At 39.8% G+C, this 21,347-nt stretch overlaps 2 protein-coding genes across 4 annotated transcripts in view; one reads left to right on the top strand and one right to left on the bottom strand.

Moving 5' to 3' along the window:
• Positions 1-1,615: 1,615 nt before the first annotated feature.
• LOC103278034 (C-type lectin domain family 2 member B) lies at positions 1,616-13,645 on the bottom strand. Of its 2 annotated transcripts, none has more exons than XM_008105638.3 (5): positions 11,808-13,645; positions 7,912-8,028; positions 7,394-7,572; positions 5,866-5,963; positions 1,616-4,290 (listed from the first exon to the last, which is right to left on the bottom strand). In XM_008105638.3, exons 1-5 carry the CDS (start codon positions 11,866-11,868, stop codon positions 4,158-4,160), a joined length of 588 nt encoding a protein of 195 aa, XP_008103845.1. In that variant the 5' UTR covers positions 11,869-13,645; the 3' UTR covers positions 1,616-4,157. The 2 variants fall into 2 exon arrangements, with proteins under 2 accessions (XP_008103845.1, XP_008103846.1); XM_008105639.3 differs by having other exon boundaries at positions 7,394-7,569.
• Positions 13,646-15,766: 2,121 nt separating this feature from the next.
• Positions 15,767-21,347, top strand: part of LOC100559385 (C-type lectin domain family 2 member D) — a 70,939-nt gene continuing 65,358 nt past the window's right edge. Inside the window, exons 1-2 of one of the 2 annotated variants that reach the window (XM_008105641.3) lie at positions 15,767-15,978; positions 20,048-20,467. In XM_008105641.3, coding sequence (XP_008103848.2) covers positions 20,344-20,467 — 124 coding nt within the window. In that variant the 5' untranslated portion in view covers positions 15,767-15,978; positions 20,048-20,343. The remainder of the gene's footprint in view (positions 15,979-20,047; positions 20,468-21,347) is intronic. The other variant, XM_003217937.4, reaches the window with a different exon arrangement.

Raw genomic sequence — 21,347 nt, 5'->3', positions numbered from 1 at the left:
TGGTCTGGGCTTGGTCCGTGAACTTCACCTCTCTTTATGTCTTCATTTGCTGTCCGCTTTGGAACTGAAAAGAATCAATTATAGAAAAAAAATGATAGTCAAAGTTAAGACAAATAACACATACAAAATTGTAGCCTTTTGGAAAACCTGAATCTCCATAACCTTTAAGAGAAAAATGGTATTAGCAACAATTTGAAAATCATAACCTTTTTTAGAAGTATGATTTTCCAGAGAAGAGACAAAAACCAATTTGAGTAAAATCTTCTCTTCAGTGGTATCTATCCACATATACTTATGCACGGCAATTTGGTTTTTCAGTTGTTAGACTGATAACCTAGTTGTCTCTGCTCGGTTAGTAACGGAGATTATGCCAATGCACAAAAAATAGCAGTTCTCCAGAAGTGTTTCTTTTCAGTGCCCAAAAAAATCTCCTCTCCTATAAAATGTCTTCTTTCTATATCATGCTCTCAAGAGACAAAAATAAAGTAGAGTTTGTTAAAAGTAATATATTTGGTTTACTTGCAACCTTCATGTATTCAGCATACAGGTACATAACTTGTCAATCCAGTTACAGATAGGTTTGAAGTAGTTTCTCTGTGCAGATAACACAGGGCATCATTCTTATACTCAAGAGCAACATGAGTTTGCTCTTAACAGTCCATAGTTTCATGGTGTCTGTCGTGGAGTCTGTGCTCCAATGAAGTCTGAGATCTAAACAATCTCCTGGCTGAAGCATTTCAGTATTCTAAAACTGAGTCTCAGATCTCAGCAGTCCTAGATTTGATTATATGGTCTGCACTGCAACTGCTCCCACAACTTCAAGGAACATAGAGTAAAGGGAAAACTGCATACAATGTAGGATCTGCATTTCTAATTGTTCAAAATGATAGCCGAGAGTTCAATTATTACATTTATTATTTAATTAATTAATTTATCGTCCGCTTTTCTTTCCAAATGACTAATACCCTGCCTTTAAAACAACACAGCTGAAATACAAATATTTTTAAAAGCATTACATTCAAACTACTTAACAGCACATGAAAAATTAGGCATTTCATTATCCTAGTCAAATAAACACTGAAGATCTCTTTAAATAGAAAGAGCTTGTCCTGCCAAGGAAAGGAGAGCAGGGAGAGGGCCAGCTGAAGTTCCCTTGGCATATAGTTATGTAGCTTGGAAGGAGCTTCTTCAGCCCCAGCTACACTGCCATATAAAGTCCAAATTACCGTATATACTCGAGTATAAGCCAACCCGAATATAAGCTGAGGCACCTAATTTTACCACAAAAAACTGGGAAAACATTGACTCCAATATAAGCCGAGGGTGGTAAATTTCAGAAAAAAAATAGATACCAATAAAATTACATTAATTGGGACATCAATTAATGTAATTTTAGATAAGACTGTCCAACTCTGATCAAATCATTATTCTCATCTTCTTCAATGTAAATGTGCTTATGTATCCTTTTAATAATAATAGAGTAAAATAATACATGTAATAATAATAATAATAATAATAATAATAATAATAATAATAATAATAAATACAGGAAAATAATACATGTAGTAATAAATAGAGTAAAATAATAAATGCAATAATAATAATAATAATAATAACAGTAAGATCAGAGTGAAATAATAAATGTATCATTATTAATAATAAAAATAGAGTAAAATAAATGTAATAGTAGCAACAATAATAGAGAAAAATAATAAATGTGATAATACTAATAATAATAGAGAAAAATAATAAATGTAACATATATTCTCGAGTATAAGATGACCCAAACATAAGCCAACCAGGACCCTCACCCGAATATAAGCCGAGGGGGGCTTTTTCAGTCTTAATAAAAGGGCAAAAAAACTAGGCTTATACTCGAGCATATACAGTATCTGCTTTGAATGGGATTATATGGCAGTGTAGACTCATATAATCCAAATAAGATAATTTGGATTATCTGATTTGGTAATCTCAATTATATGGCAGTACAGAAGGGACTTGAGCCAACTGGGGCAATTGAGAGTTTTTGGGTAAAAAGAAATAGAGGAAGAAATAAAAACAGCACTCAATCTGGACCATCAGGTTAGGACAATATTTTTCTGAAACAAATCTCAGAAATTTCCAAAAAATTTAGTTCTTATTGGGGGGGGATGTGCTTCAGTTACCCTGATCTCTGTTGGGAGGCTGATTCTGTTAAAGATTTACAACAAATTCTTGGTAGATATAATTTCCTCTTTCAAAACATGGAGGAAAAACAATGGAAATAGCAATCCTGGATGCGAGCCAAACAAACTGGAGGAGTTCAGTTGGTATACTTTAGGTAGGCATGACCATTTAATGCTAGAATTCATGATTGTGGGACAGGCCAAAGAAAAGTATATAGATAAACATGTATCTTGGATTTTAGGAAAGCTGATTTTAAGAATTTCCAAATCATATAGTGATAGAGGGTATAGGTGATATTGCAGCGAGCTATGCACATTCATGAGGGTTTTGTGCACAGCCCCACCAACCATGAAAGTGAAAAAGTGAAAAAACTAGTATAATATAGTAATAACCAACCACTGTTTTAGAGGCGGAGTGCTATCCAGCATGGTTCTGGGCCAAGAGGGTGAGTAGCTGTCCCTGCGTGCCTCTACAGATCCCAGCTTCTTTCTCTCTTCTTGCATGTCACTGATTTCCTGAGTGCCTCCCTTGTTTTGCCTGGGCAAAGCAGGAGTGGCACAACGGGTTAAACTGTTGAATCTGCTGATCTAAAGGTTGGCAGTTCAAATCCACGGGTTGGGGTGAGCTCCTGCTGTTAGCCCTAACTCCTGCCAGCCTAGCAGTTTGAAAACATGCAAATGTGAGTAGATCAATAGGTACTGCTTCAGCGGGAAGGTAAAGGTGCCCATGCAGCCATGCCAGCAACATGACCAGGAGGTATCTATGGATAGCAGGCTTCTTGGCTTGGAAATGGAAGAAGAGCACCTTCCCATGGCTGGAGTTGAGCCTAGCCTCCAGAAAGCTGGAGATGAAAGGGGAAGACTTTACCTTTGTTCTGTGTATTTGTATGTCATTGTTATTCCACTGTGTTAAATGAATGTTTGCCTATCTGCATATGTTGTAATCCACTCTGAGTCCCCTCTGGAAGATAGAGCGGAAGATAAATAAAGTAAACAAATTGTGGCTGACAGGAGAAGGAGCTGGATCCATAGGGTAAGTGATTGTAATGATGTAGAGCCATAGTAAAGGTAAAGGTTTCCCTGACGTTAAGTCCAGTCATGTCTGACTCTGGGGGTTGGTGCTCATCTCCATTTCTAAGCTGAAGAGCCGGCGTTGTCCGTAGACACCTCTAAGATCATGTGGCCGGCATGACTGCATGGAGCGCCGTAGAGCCATGGGTTATTACACATTACATCACTTTTCAGACTGGAGACACCACAATATCAGGTTAGTGATAGATGTAAGAATACATATTTTGGTTGCAGAGAGCTCTAAGTTCATTTCTAACACCTTGCAGACTCTGGGGAGCTACTGCCAAGTAGTAATCATAATGCTGGTGGAATGGACTAAGGACCTGCTCTGCTACTCACAAGAAAGATGCTAGAGATGAACTATGCATTTGTCTAATTTTCCTTCAGAAATTTCCTAGTCGGTGTCCTTTACAGCCTGTGCCAGTGCATTCCTCAAATTACTCTAAGACTGAGAATGAAAAACAAACTTTGTCCTGAAAAATACCCCAATAAAATTCCCAGCTCCACTTGGTGATAGTGAGTACACCCCACAACTAAATGGATCCAATCAGTTTTGATGGTCAACACCTCTGGCATGAGGAGATAATATAGGTAGTGGGGTTGTTGTATGTCTTTCAGGCTGTGTGGCCATGTTCCAGAAGCATTCTCTCCTGACGTTTCGCCCACATCTATGGCAGGCATCCTCAGAGGTTGTGAGGTTGTGAGCCCAGCTGGTTTGTGCAGACTTCAACCCACCACTGTGGGTTTGGGACATCCCATGTGGCTGCGTCTGGGGCCCATCCGTAGTATTTATGCTCCAGATTGATATAGGTAGTGCGGGAGCCTTGACAAGTAAGCCATGCTGGGCTTAGTTTGGTTGCAGCTCTTGTCAGAGTAAGTTGTCAGCTTGGAGTTGCTTGCAGGAAGGACTATGGGTTATGCTCAAGTTGATCTATTACATAGATCATGTTTGCTGCAAATCCAACGTAGTTCTATGCCACACCTTGAAGCTGTGGCAGTGCCTTCACTGTTTAAATAAGCACAATCTCCACCTTTTCCAATGACGCCCAGTTTTCTGTAATGAAACACCATATAACTGTGTCAAACAAAGGATGCATTTTTTTACCCGAATACCTCAAGAAAATTCAGGCCATGGCAATTTGCAAGGTCTTATTATGTCCAAGGTGAAATTCAAATTTAATACCCATTTTCAGAGTATGAATCCATGGTCAAAACCTTAGATTGCTGTCATGCGTGTTCATATCTATCGCTATCTATGTAGCTAGCTAGCTATTATTTCCCAGATAAATTCCTAGAACTCGCTGGAGTGCATCTTCCACCAAGCAGTATTTGCAATGGCAATAAATGTCAGGCAATCCTTTTCAGCAATATCTGGAGAATTGCACAATTACCACCCCAGACTTACATATATGGCTAGGTCTCAGATATTTCTTCTAATTTATGTCCTGCAATTATGCCTAGAAAGTCAATATGCTATAACAAGGATATGATGAAATCAGTTCTTCTAAGGCCATGTCTATTCTGGTTGGTAAATCCAGAATCAATCTGGAGCATAAGTATTATGGACGGGCCCCAAACGCAGCCACATGGGATGTCCAAAACTCACAGTGGTGGGTTGGAGTCTGCACAAACCAACTGAACTATCACTTTACTGGGAGTTTTTTTGGATTCAATTTTTTCCCCCACCACCATTCAGTAATTACTAGGGCAGGGCAGGTGAACATTCCACTCACTCTTGTTCTGTAACAGTTTTTAAATGCTTTTAAAATATATTTAAATCAGTGGGTTTATTAGGATCAATTTCTTCCCCTAATCAGGTTTCCCCACATGGGCACAAAGGCCACTACATTGAGATACTCTATTTTATTTCCTTTTCATCTATTTTATTATTTTTCTCAATTCTACACATTCTGTATTCATGGGATATGCTCAGTCCTGACTAATTTAACTCCCCTTAGGGTATTTTCTTCAAGATTTTAATTTATTTGCTTAGTTAATTAATAATATATGTAGATTTGCTTGAGCCCTATAATAGCTACCTACATCTTGTTTGTTTGAGTGGCCCATTGTGGCTAGATGACTTGAAGATCAATATAAGTATAAATATAGAGGGGAGATACAGAGGGATTCTGCATGCTCAATGACTTTGTATTTGTGGGTTGGGGAAAAGAGAGGATTTAATACACTATCTGTTACATTGCCCTTTGTATAATGACCCCAGAAACAATCTCCTGGGAGCCCTTCTGGATGAAAGGGCAGCATGTCAACAGTCAGCAGTTATATGTGACCTGTTAGTGGATTATTCCAAAAGTATAACATTAAAAGTTGCCACATTTGCAGTTGCAGCCCAAAAAATCTGAGCCAAATTTGTAAAGTCCACAGTGGAGGCTAGAAATGGAAATGGAAACCGATTGGGATATTACAAATCAGATTTTGTTATTGTTATCATGCCTATGGGGATTGTCACTGCTACTGTAATATGAAAGAGCTCGTTTATAGAATAAGTTGTAATGTTTATATTGTAAAGTATATACTGTACTTTTAAAAGTTGTATATTATCTGATGTCATGGCCTATGGCTAATAAAATAAACAACTCATTCAACTCAAATAAATATAAGGAGAACTCACATTGCGTTTTCATTATTTGTCCATCGCCAGATCTGATCTGGATTTTTTCGGAAGCCAATCCAAGATGGCACCTTTCCTTTGTACTGCATTACAAACTCCTGTCAAGATCAGAAAGCACAGATGTTAGAGAATTAACTTACACAGGAGAGCAAAGCAGCAACTGATACACATATGAGAAATACCAATAATATTTTAAAAATGTATTTACTTGTGCTTATTCTTTTAACATTTTCTGTGATCAGTTGTGCACATGAGAACTGTATTTCTGCAAATAATGTAGAGTTTTGGAAATCATGGTGATATTTCATTGTCCGTTCTGTTCCTGCACAAAGGTACATTTTGTGCAGAAATTGAAGACACAACTGAAGTCCCAACTTTTCTGGCAGCCCTACCTAGCCAATTTTAAGTTTTGAATTTTAATCTGCATTTTATCAATGGATTCTAAGTTGTATTTTAATTCTGTGTATTTTGTTGTATGTCTTTTAAGAGTGTTTATCTCTTGTTTTAATGATGCTGTATCCCACCTTCAGATCCTCTGAAGATACCAGCCACAGATCCAAGTAAAACATAAGGAGAAAATGCTACTTGAACATGGCAATACAGCCCAGAAACCACACAACACTTCTTAGCCAGTCCTTTAAAAACTCTGTATTAAAGGTCTGTTGGAATAAAATTAATTTACTTATCCTGTCCTGTTGATGGAAGGATAGCATGGAAAGGGTAATTCTAGCTTCCCTTGGAAAGGAACTCCAGGATTTAGAGGCAGCCCCAGATAGTTGAGGAACTGAGAGAAAGACCCCTTCTGATAATCTCAGAGGCCAATTAGGTTCATATAAGGAGACTTGGTCCATCAGATAGCCCTGAGCTACATAGGTCATAACCAGAACTTTGAATTGCGCCCAGAAACCAGTAGAGTTATTTTAACAGGAGATTAGTGTGTAAGTAGTGAATGAATAAAGAACAGGGTACAAATGCCCCACATAGAAGTACCCATACTATTTATATGGGACTTTGGTGGAATACTGCTATCAAGGCTTCATCTCACAACCTCTGAGGATGCCTGCCATAGATGTAGGCAAAACGTCAGGAGAAAATGCTTCTGGAACATGGCCATACAGCCTGGAATATGCACAATAACCCAAAACTTCATTGCATTTGTAATTAAAGTTAGACCTCCATATTTCCAGGTTTCACATTTGCAGATTTTATTTGATTTGATTAATATGTTATATCTTGGAATGTTTAGGTTCTCCAATACACAATCACCTTCCTGCTGAAGTTAACTCTAGTCTTTCTGGGGGGTCTAGAAATTCCTAAAGAGAGAACTTCTCTAGACATTTAGAAGTCATTCAGAAAACTTATTTTGGATGCTGGCCATAGAGTCATCTTGAAGGATCTTTGGATTCTTAAAAAAACAATAATTGTGGTTTTTCCACTTGCATGGAGGCCAACTCTGCAAATGTAGAGGGAGGACAATAATAAGTCATTTGCCCTTCACCCCTGCCTTGTCACTATTTGTGCCTCTTACCTTTTCCTTATTGTCATTGAAAATGAGCAAGAAGGCCTTCTGTGAAGAACAAAAGTCTTGACTTGAGGTCCAATTCCTTTTTTCCAAAGAAAAGTAGTAACATTTTCTTCTATATCCAATCCAGTCATCTGGGCATGATGGACAAACACAACCATGGCCTAGTTTGTTATGATTTTCTGCTGTGAAAGGAACAGAAAATTAGACAGTGGACTGAGTAACAAGCTTAATTTATCATGGACATCCTTTGCTTAATCATATACTGGTTTAGCTTTTGCTGTCTTCATGGTGTTGGTAGTAATTTCAACATAAGAGGTTGAGAACCACTGGACAAGATGGTAGTCCCACCTCTTAACTACATGGGCATTTACCAAATATTATAGCTTTGTTGAGGCTCTGAAACATTGACTAAATGCCAAGGAAAAAACAAACAAGTTGCTGTGATTTATGGATGGAATAGAATGTGATTGTGAGAGTAAATCAGATTTCAAGAAATGATAATCACATTTTGAATCACTCACCATGCAATAGATAATCCGCAGTTATCACGAAGGCAACAATATATACAACTGACAGAAGAGTTGCACTTATAATCAATGTTATCCGGAACAATCGCTGTTTATCCGTTTTATCCCGTGCTAGATCATAAGGCAAGAGGAATCAAAAGAATTAATTAAATTAGTCTTCACCAATTAAAGAAAGGGAGAAATCAAGAGCTGATAACAGCCATATAAATAAACACTGAAAGGGGAGCAGGTACAAGAAAATTCAAGTCAGAAGAATATCTAACTCCAAACTGGTATTTTGAAAAGTGGTTTTGTTGTGCTGAAGATTACATAGCAAATCCTGGAATCAATTTGAGGTCTGGATAATGATTACAAAAACCACAGATGATATACATTAAGGGTTTCCTTTTGCACACTTTCATGGGTGTTTGTTGTCTACCCATCACAGTTTGAAGCTGGTCAGTGTAAATGGGACTTTCATCAGACTTCCCACGGTCAGTTCTGGGCACCACAATTCAAGAAGGATATTGACAAGCTGGAACACAGCCAGAGAATGGTGACCAAAATGATCAAGTGTTTGGAAGTCAAGTCCTATGTGGAGTGGCTTAGGGAGTTGCATAAATTTATTTATCTAGGAGGAAAAAAAATGAAAGGGAACATAAAATCATAGAATAATAGAATTGGGAGGAACCATATAGGTCATCTAGTCCACCCCCTACCATGCAGGAAAAGCACAATCATAGGACAGTAGAGTCTCACTTATCCAACATTCTGGATTATCCAACGCACTTTTGTAGTCAATGTTTTCAATGCATTGTGATATTTTGGTGCTAAATTCGTAAATACTGTATTTACTACATAGCATTAATGTGCAATGAACTATTTTTTCTGTCAAATTTGTTGTATAACATGATGTTTTGGTGCTTCATTTGTAAAATCATAACCTATTTTGATGTTTAATAATAGGCTTTTTCTTAATCTCTCCTTATTATCCAACATATTTGCTTATCCAACGTTCCGCCTGCCCGTTTATGTTGGATAAGTGAGACTCTACTTTACCTCTGATAGATGGCCATCCAGCCTCTGTTTAAAAGCTTCCAAGGAAGGAGCACCTACCACATTCAGAAGCAGAAAGTTCCACTGCTGAACAGCTCCTACAGTTAGAAAGATAGAATCAGCATAATAGCCATGTTTGTTTAGATATTTGAAGGGATGTCATTTTGAGGAGGAGACAAGCTTATATCCCACTGCTATCGATAATTGGAAACAGAGCAATGAATTCAACTTGCAGGAAAAGAGATTCCAGCTAAACATTAAGAAGAATTTCATGATGGTAAGAGCTGTTCAACAGTGGAATAGGTTGCCTCAGAATGTGAAGTCTCCTTCTCTGTCTGGCAGAATGGAGTTGGACTGGATGGACCTTGTGGTTTCTTCTGATTCTATGATTCTATAGGTAAGGTATGGTAGACCTTTAGGATACTTATCAGTATTTGATGTCAATATGAATTGACCATCCTTCTAACCAACCTTCCAATCCATCTGAATACTGGGAAAAGTTGTTTCTGAAATGGGAAATTTATCCTCCAGAAACCTTGAAGCCATATTTTTATTTAAACTTCTTTCACTTCCTGGACCTGTTTTAAACCTGAAAAAAGGCAATCTCAGGCCGCATCTATACTGCCATATAATCCAGGTTCAGAATGTTGATCAACTGCATTGAACAAAATTATAAATGAGTCTACACTGCCATATAATCCAGTTCAATGCAGTTAATCTGCATTTAGAAACTGAATTATATGGCATTGGGGCCTTAGAAGCAGATGGTCCCTTGTGAAAGCTATCGCTTTTCTGGAATTCTGAAATTCAAATACTCCAAAACCCAAAATTGTCCATATGCATGGCTGATACTGTGACACCTCTACTTTCTGGTGTTCAGTGTACACACATTTTATTCCAAGGAAAAATTAATTTGAAATATTTGGTATAAAATTATCTTCAGCCTATGTGTGTAAGGTGTATATGAAACATAAATGAATGTCCTGCTTAGAGTTAAATTGCATATCTCATGATGCACATGATGGAAGCAAACATGGGCAAACTGTGGTGTCCAGACAGCACACAGCGCCAGAGTTCCCAAATGGAGGGAGTGTTCTCTGTGAAAAACCTTTGGAAAGCCTAGGAGAGACCAGAGGGATGGACTAAAAATAAAGTTAAAATGAATCCATATAGTATAGAAAATCTGAAGAGAAATTTGGGAGCAAAAGTGCTGAAACTTTCAAGATGCCTCATAATGGCTAGGTTTGCTGGGCATTACAGGTTGACAGCATTGGGGAGAAAGGAGGGCTACATCTGGGAGCCATTGAATGAATACACTTTGACACACTTAGGTCAATGGTATAAGTCAATGCTATGGAGTCATGGGACTTCAGGTTTTACAATGTCTTGAGCATTCTCTGTCTAAGAGTGCATGTGCTTCACCAAAATGTAAATCCCAGGATTCCATAGTATTGAACCATAACAGTGAAAGTAGTGTCAAACAGGATTAATTCTATAATGTACATGCATTCCTAAACAAGTTGAGCATATCTCTGTTGATTTTAAAGCTTCTCCAACATGTGTTGTTTCAATTATATTTCATATTTATTCTATGCTCTGTTTTTAATGCTGTCATCCACTTCTTTCCCATGGAAACATGCGAAATAAATAAACAGCTTCACGTTTAGCACAGGTGGTATCTGCAAAGGTCATTTGTATTATTTTTGTATGAGTGTTTTTGTGTTTTTGTGTACCTTTAATTGTGACTCTAAGAATTTCATAGGGGTATCTTGGAGTGTATCTAAACAGCAAAATGAATGCAGTTTGACACTACTTGAACTACCATGCCTCAGTGGCTTTGAAATCAAGGGAGTTGTAGTTTTGGAAGGCTTTAGCCTTCTCTTCCCAAGATTGCTGGTACCTCACTAAACTACAAATCCCATGATTCCACAGCATTGAGCCATGACAAAGTGGCTGCAAACTGTCAAGGGATGATGGGGTGCAGAGTGGATTCCAAAAATCATCATCCTCGTCTCACCTCCTTCTCCAGACTGTATTCCCATGCTGAGAAACAGCACTGGTCAAACAAACACTCCAGCAGGCGAAGTCCAACTGTTGATTAACTTTATTTACATGTCTATTTACAGTTTGCATTTCTCGGCTTCAGAGCATAGCATTCATAGTCCACCTTCAGCGAAAGCTCAAGCCGAACTCAACAATAAGATAAGACACATTCCTCAGTCCGGAGGAAGTTCCCACCCTCAAAGGCCGGAAATCAAGCCTCATAGGTCACAGCAATCACAACAGGCTGTCAGTCAAAACTAGCCTGCTGTTAACTATTTCAATACTGAAAATGCACACTCTAGCTCATCAGCAGTAAACACTTGATTTACATTTCATACAAATACAACCATACTCCAACACAAACTTCATTCATTCTGAAGTGCAAACACACCTTTAGGCATGAGTGGTATTACTATTTCTTCTGAAATACAGCCTGCAGCCTCCGATATTGAACTGGTTTTAATTCTACATGAGTATGCTGTGTTAATAGTAATTATATTGATGTTTTATTATGGTTGTGCTGTATGTTTTTGTGTTGGTAATTGAATGTGTTACCTATGTTGGACACTGCTCTGAGTCCCTTTGGGGAGATACAGCGGTACATTTTATATATTATTTATTATTTTGGTAGTTTCCCATCCAAATACTAACCAGGGCTGACCTAGAATAGCCTGCAAGATCAGATGGTGCCTTTTTGGGTCCATAGTTCTCTCTAAATCTCTTAAATCCCTGATACTTGATGCCATAGGAATTTGCCTTCTAGTGCTGTTTTCTTTCTTTCTTTCTTTCTTTCTTTTTAATGTTGACTGTACCTTTGTGATGAAAGAAGACCTCGTTTTTCTGTTGAGCTATCTCTTCATCTTCAGAAATCATATTTTCTTTGAGAATAGTAGTGAATCCAAATTATCAAATGGACATTCTCTGGGTTTGGTTGTCCCTGGCACCAGGAACAAAAACAATTATTAGACTACCAGGCATTACGATTGTGTAACATTCAAAGGTAAGGGTTGTTGTGTGTTTTCCGGGCTGTATGGCCATGTTCCAGAAGTATTTTCTCCTGATGTTTCACCTACATCTATGGCAGGCATCCTCAGAGGTTGAGAGGTATACTCAGAGGTAATGATACAAGCAGACTTCTTTTAAAGTAACCAAGATTGTTTACTGATAACTTCATGTATTTAATGATACAGGCACATTTCTTTGTTAAGTTAAACACTTCAAAATGTATAGAGAGTTTGTATCTTAAACTGATAGACGTTAACAGTCTCTTCATAAACTACATTGCTTTGTACAGCTCTCCTTAATAACAGTTTACTTTCAAAGAAAACACAAGCCTCAACAGTTTCTAGCTCCTAACATTGCCTCTGCATTCTAATATACTTTTATACTCAAGTAGACTCAAGGCTCAACACTGACTTCTAACAGGGTTGAGGCTCAACTGAGGTCTCTAACTGTCATTCTTTTAAAATGGAACATTTTAAACCAGCACTGTGTCAGACACATGATGTCAAGAGTCAGACGCCAATTAGCGAACAAAAATAGAGTTTATTCAGCAGATAAGCCAAAAAGTAATGTTAACACAGAAAAAACCTTGAAACACTTCACTATCAGTGCTTCAAGAGCAGTTCAAACAAAAATATAATTCAGCAACACAAGCAGGTAAAAACAAAGCTAAACAAACTTAGTGCAAACTGCACTTTCTGAGTCCAAGCCCTGCCAGCCGGCTCTGTAGTTTTCAAAGGAACAGTTCCCAAAAGAAAACACCAAATTGGTCAGGAAACAAACAAACAAACTAAGAATGCAGTAGACTGCTTCCACAATGTGGATAAAGCCGAAGGCTCCAAAAGGATGGTGAAAAGACGTCGTCCGGGATTCCAAGGTCAGGTCAGGAGATAACAGCGGTGTCCAAAGAGCAAGCCAGGAGTCAAAAGCCGATAGTAGTCATCAATCACAGGGCGAAGGCAGTAGCAAGGTCAAATTCCGATCCAAGGTCTGAAGAGGGTGCAGTCATCCAAAACAGGTCCACGATAAGACACAGCGAGAGCCAAGCTAGGTGATAACAGCAGATTCAAATCATAGTCCAAGTCCAGTCTTCATGGAAACACAGAGATCCCAATGGCGCCTCAGCAACACCTTGCCACACGCAAAGTGCAGTGGCCAAACATTCCCATTTTATTCCCCTTCCTCCTGGGTGACCAAACACTCACACCCAAACACCAGGTGTCCCAAATCTACTCAGAGTCTGAGCTCCACACAGCTAGAGCTCATGGATCTGGAGTACCTAACAATTCGTCGGAGTCCCAATCATCCTGCCCACACTTAGCCCCATGAACACTTAAAGAACCATCCTCCCTTCTCCAAGCATCCCAATTGGGATCAGCTCCTGCAGAAATCCCAGGTTCAGAAGTATCCATAGACCCCAAATCCCCAGACATCTCCGGTGGCTGTGCCCATTCAGTGCCCGCTTCCCCAGCCACCACCTGTTCCTCAGCATCCATCTCCCCATCTGAATCTTCCTCAGAAGATCCCCCATATAGCTCTCTAAGTCGCTTCCTGCGCAACTCCTCCAGTGAACCCTCATCACGAGGGTTTTTTCTTCCTCTTCGAATTCCATCCCCATCAACCATAATCCCCGAAGGCGCAGTCACAACACATGACCTGCAGCCCCCCCGCCTTTAAGTAAATAATAATAATAATAATAATAATAATAATAATAATAATAATAATAATAGTTTATTTATATAAACTTGAGGTACTCAAGGTGGTTTACAACAGTAATAAACAGCATACAATACATATATATACATAAAAATATAAAAACATTATTACACAAAATAAAATGTTACACTTTTATTTTGTGATTATCAATGATAATCACAACAGGCTCTAATTGGGGGGTGAGGGTCCATAATCCCATAGGTTAAACATGGTCCATAATCAGGAAAGATGCAGTATATATTGGGTCTCTACATACAGAGATGAGGTAACTACAAACTAAATAGATATATACTTCAGGATATAAAATGGCATATTTTAAAACAGGCAAACATTAAATAGAGGAGGCTTGAGAAGGTTGCTTCCACCAACAACAAATTGGTATTCTAATAACCATGCTATCAACAAAAACAATAGAAGAAACAAGTCCCTTTCCCTTACCTGCTATAATGATGGAAATACCAGGTTTCTATTAAAAAAAACCCTCTTAATGGTAAGTATTCCTTTGACAGCTGCCACAAAATTTTAGTACTTAGCTAAAATTTGGAGAAAAACCCAAGGTGCCACAAAACAATGATGATTCCATAAAGTTTGCTTCCTCGTAAGGAAGACATGGAGGGTCCAAAGTTGTCTAGGAAGTATTTGTTGTTCAGTTTGATTGGTTCCAATTGTTACAATTTAATCAACGGAGATCCTTCAGTCTTGCACCCTGGAGAAATAGGCATCTTCTATTTTTAGAGCAGATTCTGCTTGCCAGAGGGTATAGTTTCTGGAAGGATTCTCTGCATCTTAAATTTCTGTTGCCTCACCCCCATGGAAATACTTCTCTTTGTTGCCATCCAAAGGTGCAAGAGAGGGATATAAGTTGAATGCCTAGGTATTCAATTAATTCTTCACTTCAGTTCTTGGCAGTGAAAAATATTTTGTTGAATCATACAGTTGGAAGAGACAGTCAGGGCTATCCTATTCAACCTTATTCTGCCACACAGGAATACACAACCAAAGCACTCCTGACATTTAGCCATCTCTGTTTTAAAAACCCCAGAGAAGGAGACTGTCACACTTTGAACCAGTTAAGGAAGTTAAGGAAGTTCTCTAAAATATTGAGGTGGAATGTATTTTATTACAGTTTGAAACCCATATTTAGAAACCACTTATTTTATTATTTATTTAATTCGGGGTTTTTTTTGTATTTGCATCATCAGCAATAACTCAGCCTGTTAGTTCTGAATAGCTGCACGCAATCATTCTTTCAGGTATGAGCTCTCTTGCCAAAAGGTGGCAGCAAATATCTCACTGTGTCCCCTTCCACACAGCTATATAAAATCCACATTGAACTGGACTAAACTGAGCAAAGCTATCCAGAGTCATGTATTCCCAGCAGGGCCATGGCAGCAAGGCCACAGGAGAGGAACCAGAGGAAGAATGAAATTCAATGAGATCTTTATACTCAAAGATGACGTTTTAAAAAGATTATGAAGAATTTCTGCAGAACCCCTACAATGTTTTTGTGGGAGCTGAGGATTCCCCAGAGGGCTGCTTTAACACACCACACTGGGCTGCATTTCGACCGAGAAGGAGAACCTCCCTGAAAGTGTGGGGCTTCCTCCCACAAAATATGAGCTTTTGCATTTAGCCAAGGCAAAGCCATTTTGTGCTTCCTGCAGCCATTTTATTTATGTGTGCTTTAAGCTCCACCAGGACCATAGCCAGAAAAGAAATTGGGGGGAGGGGTGTTGAACCTTTTTTAATGAATCATGAGGAGTAGTTCCATAACACAAAATAATTTAGAAATCTGGCTCTAGCGATAAACTTCAGTGGAAACTCAAGACAGATACACTTCAGTGGGCACTCATGGGGATTTGGTTAACCAGTTAAAATTCATGAGTAAACCAGGTTTAAAAAAAAACAAACCTGAAATATTTCGGGGGGGGGGGGGTGAACCCCTCCCCCGCCCCCTTTGCTACAGCCCTGTGCTCTACAGTGCTATCTCCTCATAAAGAGAGTTCAGACTATGACAAAACACATATGTCTGCAAGGCCTTGCTGCACTTGGGCGGTCCCGGGATGTTCAAGGCGATGTGCGTGTGCTTGTGGGGCGAGCCAGCTATATAGGCGGCGATGCCTCTCACTCGCTCTCAGACTCACTCGCTGCGGAGTGGGTGGCGTTAGAGCCTTTTGAGCGAAACCTCTGGTGTGGGCTGCGACTGTTTCCCGAAGAGATCCAGCGTTTCTTTGCGCAGCTCCGCGCCTCGTCGCGCGTGGAGAGGTAAGATCTTGAGACTTTTGCTGACATGACTTTCCTTCCAGCCTGGTTCCGTCCTGGGAAAGGAACCTCAGCCGTTCACCGCCTTTTCAGCTTCTCTTGTCCCAAGGTCTTGGATGTTTAGGTTTGGATGTGAAAATCTGAAGCTGCTGCTGCTCCTGCGTCCACAAAAGCTGGTACTGAAGCGCGTGTTCCATGGTCGTGAGCCAATATAATTTCGGGAATTTATTTAATCCTGGAAGGGAGTGCCTTCGGTCCCAACCCGGATCGGAGACTCCTCGGGGCACTTTCTACTTGCCAACTACAGTAGAGTCTCACTTATCCAACACTCGCTTATCCAACGTTCTGGATTATCCAACGCATTTTTGTAGTCAATGTTTTCAATATATCGTGATATTTTGGTGCTAAATTCGTAAATACAGTAATTACAACATAACACTACTGCGTATTGAACTACTTTTTTCTGTCAAATTTGTTGTATAACGTGATGTTTTGGTGCTTAATTTGTAAAATAATAACCTAATTTGATGTTCAATAGGCTTTTCCTTAATCTCTCCTTATTATCCAACATATTCGCTTATCCAACGTTCTGCCAGCCCGTTTACGTTGGATAAGAGAGACTCTACTGTAGTTTTCCCGCGGTCTGTTCTATCCCCGTCCCCCGGGTTTCAGCCACAAAATGATGAGCGCTGCTTCCTCCCGATTAAAGGAAGAGGCAGACCAGGCTCGCCTGCAGATTCAATATAATGGGCCTCTCATCTGCCCGGGTTAGAAAGAAGTAGCAGATAAAGGAGACTTTATCTAACCCGGGAGGTGTAAAAAGCCCCCTCTTATTCCTTTGACGCCTTTCCGCAGTCAACAGCCTTTCCTGTTGCTTGCCAGTTTTCGCTTCCCTTTTTATTTCTCTTTCGGCGGCTTGAAAACCTGCCCTTTCGCTTCGTTCGTTTCCCCTTGAAAGGTATGGCCCAGTCGCTTTGGGGCTCCTGGTTTCCGAAACTGGATTTACACTGCCCTATAATTCAGATTGACGCAGTTAATCCACATTCTGAAACTGGATTATAGGGCAGTATAGCTCCAGCCTGAAATTCCGAGGGAGAGGAAGAATGAAAGAGCGAGGCAGGGAAGGAGTTGAAAGCAACGTTTTAAAGAGTCATCAACATAGTACATCTGTGGATCAGTTAGAACAGGGGTCCCAAAACTTTTTAAACAGGGGACCAGTTTACGGTCCCCCAGACCGTTGGAGGGCCGGGCTATAGTTTTAAAAAAACAACTATGAACAAATTCCTATGCACACTGCACAGATCTTATTTTGAAGTAAAAAAACAAAACAAAACGGGAACAAATACAGCCTCAATGCTAATAATCATCATCATAAACATAATAAAAATAATAAAGAGGGTCGGACGAGACCCCTTAGGCCATTTAGTCCAATTCCCTTCTGCCTTTGTGCACCAAAAGCACAAGTAAAGCACCCTGACAGATGGCCACCCAGCCTCAATGTTAACAACAACAACAACAACAATAATAAAGAGGGTTGAAAGAGGCCCCTTGGGCGATTTAGTCCAACCCCCTTCTGCCTTTGTGCACCAAAAGCACTAGCAAAGCATCCCTTAATAATTATTAATTAAATAATAATTAAAATACTATTATAAACAAGCAAAGCTTGGGAAGGTGCGCACTGGGGGAGAGAGGGGGTGGGAAAGGAGCGCACCTTTCCCTCCTCCCTCACTCCATTCACATCTTCCTCAGTGGCAGGGGCCAGATAAATGACTTTGATGGGCCACATGGGGCTGTAGTTTGGGGACCCCTGAGTTAGGAAGTCTTGATGTAATTTCTGTGAAGTTTGGCTTAGGGCCCTTCCACACTTTCCCAATATATGCCAGGATCTTATCCCAGATTATTTGATTATCCCAGGTTATCTGGCAGGGGGGAATCACATATTCAAGTTTAAAGCAGATAAAAACTATGCTAGTGGTGCAGGGACAATAATCTGGTTCTAAACATCAGCAAGACCAAGGAGCTTATAGTCAACTACAGAAAAAACAGACCAGAAATCCAGTCCTTGGTCATAAATGGAGACCAAGTGGAGCGGGTGGCCAGTTTCAAGTTCTTGTCACTGTTGAGTTAGGAGTACTGTTGAGTTACGAGTTGGGTCGATACGGGGAATGCTGTGGATGTAGCCTACCTGGATTTCAGTAAGGCCTTCGACAAAGTCCCCCACAACCTTCTGGCAAACAAACTAGTAAAATGTGGGCTAGACAAAACTACAGTTAGGTGCATCTGTAATTGGCTAAGCAAACGAACCCAAAGGGTGCTCACCAATGTGTCGTCTTCATCATGGAAGGAAGTGACAAGTGGAGTGCCGCAGGGTTCCGTCCTGGGCCCGGTCCTCTTTAACATCTTTATTAACGACTTAGACGAAGGGTTAGAAGGCACGATCATTAAGTTTGCAGATGACACCAAACTGGGAGGGATAGCTAACACTCCAGAAGAAAGGAGCAGAATTCAAAACGATCTTGACAGACTAGAGAGATGGGCCGAAACTAACAAAATGAAGTTCAACAGGGACAAATGCAAGATATAGCTGTGTGGAAGGGCCTTGAGTCTACACTGCCATATAATCCAGTGCAAATTAGATAATCTGAGGAAGAGGCCTAAGTGAGGCCTAACTGTGCCTGTCCCCTGGGCTGAGTAGGTTGCTAGGAGACCAAGTGGGTGAAACTTAGCCTTGTAACTGGCAGCAATTGGATAAAAACAATTATGCCTCTCCCTCTAATTAGGTCTTTATTTTTCTTTTCTTTTTGTTGTATCAATCTACAGCCATGGATGATGGGTTGTGTTGTCAAATTTCGAGTTTTGTTGTTTTGTCCGCTGCCCTGATGCCATCACTCTTTTATATATATTGATAGATGTATTCATTGGATTAATGTGAAGTTTAATACAGACTGGCTCTGACATTTGGCCAAATGCTACTGGCCCTGTTGTAACGGCCACACAGTGTTTTACTGTTTTAATTGGGTATGATATTGGGTTTTAAGTGTGTTTTACTTTTGTTGGTTTTTACTATATTTTGTATTATATGTGGCAGTAAACTTGCCATTGTGTAAGACCACTTTGGGTCCCCCTGGGGGAGAAGAGTGGTATATAAATAAATAAATAAATAAAATAAATAAATAAACTGAAACCCAGGTACAAACCCAGATAAAAAAATCCCATGATTTACACTTGCAGGGACATACAGACATGTCCGCATATTCGGCTCAGCTCAAAACCACGATATTCCTGCACCTGGAAATCTTGCCTTTTTTGCCTTTTGCAGCAGTTGCTTCTGTGTTTTGAGGCAATGGTGTCTGGTCACCCTCCTGTTTACTGTGGGAGCTCCTGGGATAAAGGTACTATCTGGACAGGCCTTGAGATGAAGAGATGGCAAATGGAAGAGAACTAAAGTGTCAGTAAAGAGATGTTCTAAGGGAGGTCTTAGAAGGACAGGCAAAGATGAAAGTGAGCCGGAGAAATGAGAAAAAAGCCCTTAACATGACAAAACTTTGATAATGATCATGTTTTTGACAGAATCCTATATTCAGGCCAGTGTTTTTTTTCTGCAAGGAGAAAAAATTAACCTGAGTTAATCTGTGTCAAAAACCTTTATGATATTGTGAATGGTCCCTTTAGACCAGTGGTTCTCACCCTGTGGGTCCCCAGATGTTTTAGCCTTCAACTCCCAGAAATCCTAATAGCTGGTAAACTCGCTGGGATTTCTGGGAGTTGTGGGCCAAAACACCTGGGAACCCAAAGGTTGAGAACCACTGCTTTAGAAAATGCATACCTGGGAACGCTAGGTACATATGTTAGTTACATACATATTGAATTAGGATAGTGGGAATTATAGCTCAATGACTAAAAACACTACATTGGGAAAGGTGGTTGTATACTGCTGTGCCATATTTGTTGCAAAGCTGTAGAAGCAAAGCTAAAACAGCCTAGCAAAAGCCACTATGCAACAAAAGTATATTTCATGTGGAAATGAAAATAGTACAAACTTTATATTCTGTGCATGTTTTCCTCAATACAGATGAATCTTGGAGACAGACCAGAAAGGGAGAATATCTTCACAGAACAAAGACTGTCACTTCAGCAAATGAGAATATGGACTATTTACATTGATTTAGAAGAGCAGACAAAACAACGGTTTTATACAGCACTAAAGGGAAAGACTGCATTGCCAGTTTAGAAGGGCAAAGGCACAAAATAAAGTTCACGATTAAATGGTATTTAAAGTTTGTTTTCTCTGATCATATCACGTGAATAAAATCTGCAGCAAGAATAGGCTTAGTGTGGACAATTAAGAGCTGTGTATTCTCAAGAAAAATGGCTGAAGCTCATATAAAAGAAACCCGAATGAACCTAAATGAAGAAGAGAAAGGAGCTGAGATTGAAGCAGTCAAAATGCCTTTGGGCAGAAGATCCTGCCGAAAAGCACCTTTTAAAAAAGGTGAGTGTGATGAGATAGACAGTACTGTATTTCCAGAAAAGCTATGAATTCACAGCCAACCCAATTGGATGTACAACCTTTTAACCTGCATCTAAGAAAGACGAGCTCCCCTTCTTCCTGTGCAGAAGGCAGTTTTTCTGCTCACTATATATATATATATCTCGTTGGATGTATGCACATTATAGGTAAAAGTAAAGCTTTTCCCCGACATTAAGTCGAGTCATATCTGACTCTGAGGGTTGGTGCTCATTTCCATTTCTAAGCCAAAGAGCCGGCGTTGTCCATAGATACCTCCAAGGTCATGTGGCTGGCATGACTGCATGGAGCGCTGTTACTTTCCTGCTGGAGTGGTACCTATTGATCTACTTACATTTGCATGCTTTTGAACTGCCAAGTTGGCAGAAGCTGGGACTAACAGTGGGAGCTTACCCTGCTCCACAGATTCAAATTGTTGACTTAGCAGTTTAACTTGCTGCACCACTGAAAGTCTAGAAAGAATATATAGGTCCTTAGCTCCAAGCCCGCAGACTTTTCTCTCATTTAAGTACATGATATAATTGGGGGGGGGGGCCTTCATGTCCTTTCACACTGGCCTGAGGAGAACTGTGGGATGGGGAATTTCTGCATCCCTAATGTGAGATCTTTACAGATATTTGAACTATGTATTGTATAAATACAATTGGGGAAGGGCAGGCCCCTTCCTTATTCTGAGTTAAGAACATAGTCCATGGACATCCTCACTACAGTCAACTCTTCTGTAAAGTTTTACCTATTAGGAGATAGTCATTCCTATTTTATGCTAGGGCTGGTAGTCCTAGTGGAGGGGTGTTGTTAGAAAATCAATTCAGTGGTCTTCAGGAAACAGAATTGCATCTTTCAT

The sequence above is a fragment of the Anolis carolinensis genome, chromosome 2 (genome assembly GCF_035594765.1).
Source record: "Anolis carolinensis isolate JA03-04 chromosome 2, rAnoCar3.1.pri, whole genome shotgun sequence".
NCBI classification, from domain to species: Eukaryota; Metazoa; Chordata; class Lepidosauria; order Squamata; family Dactyloidae; genus Anolis; species Anolis carolinensis.
Note: the sequence above shows the minus strand (reverse complement) of the source record. Positions and strands in the feature narration are given on the sequence as shown.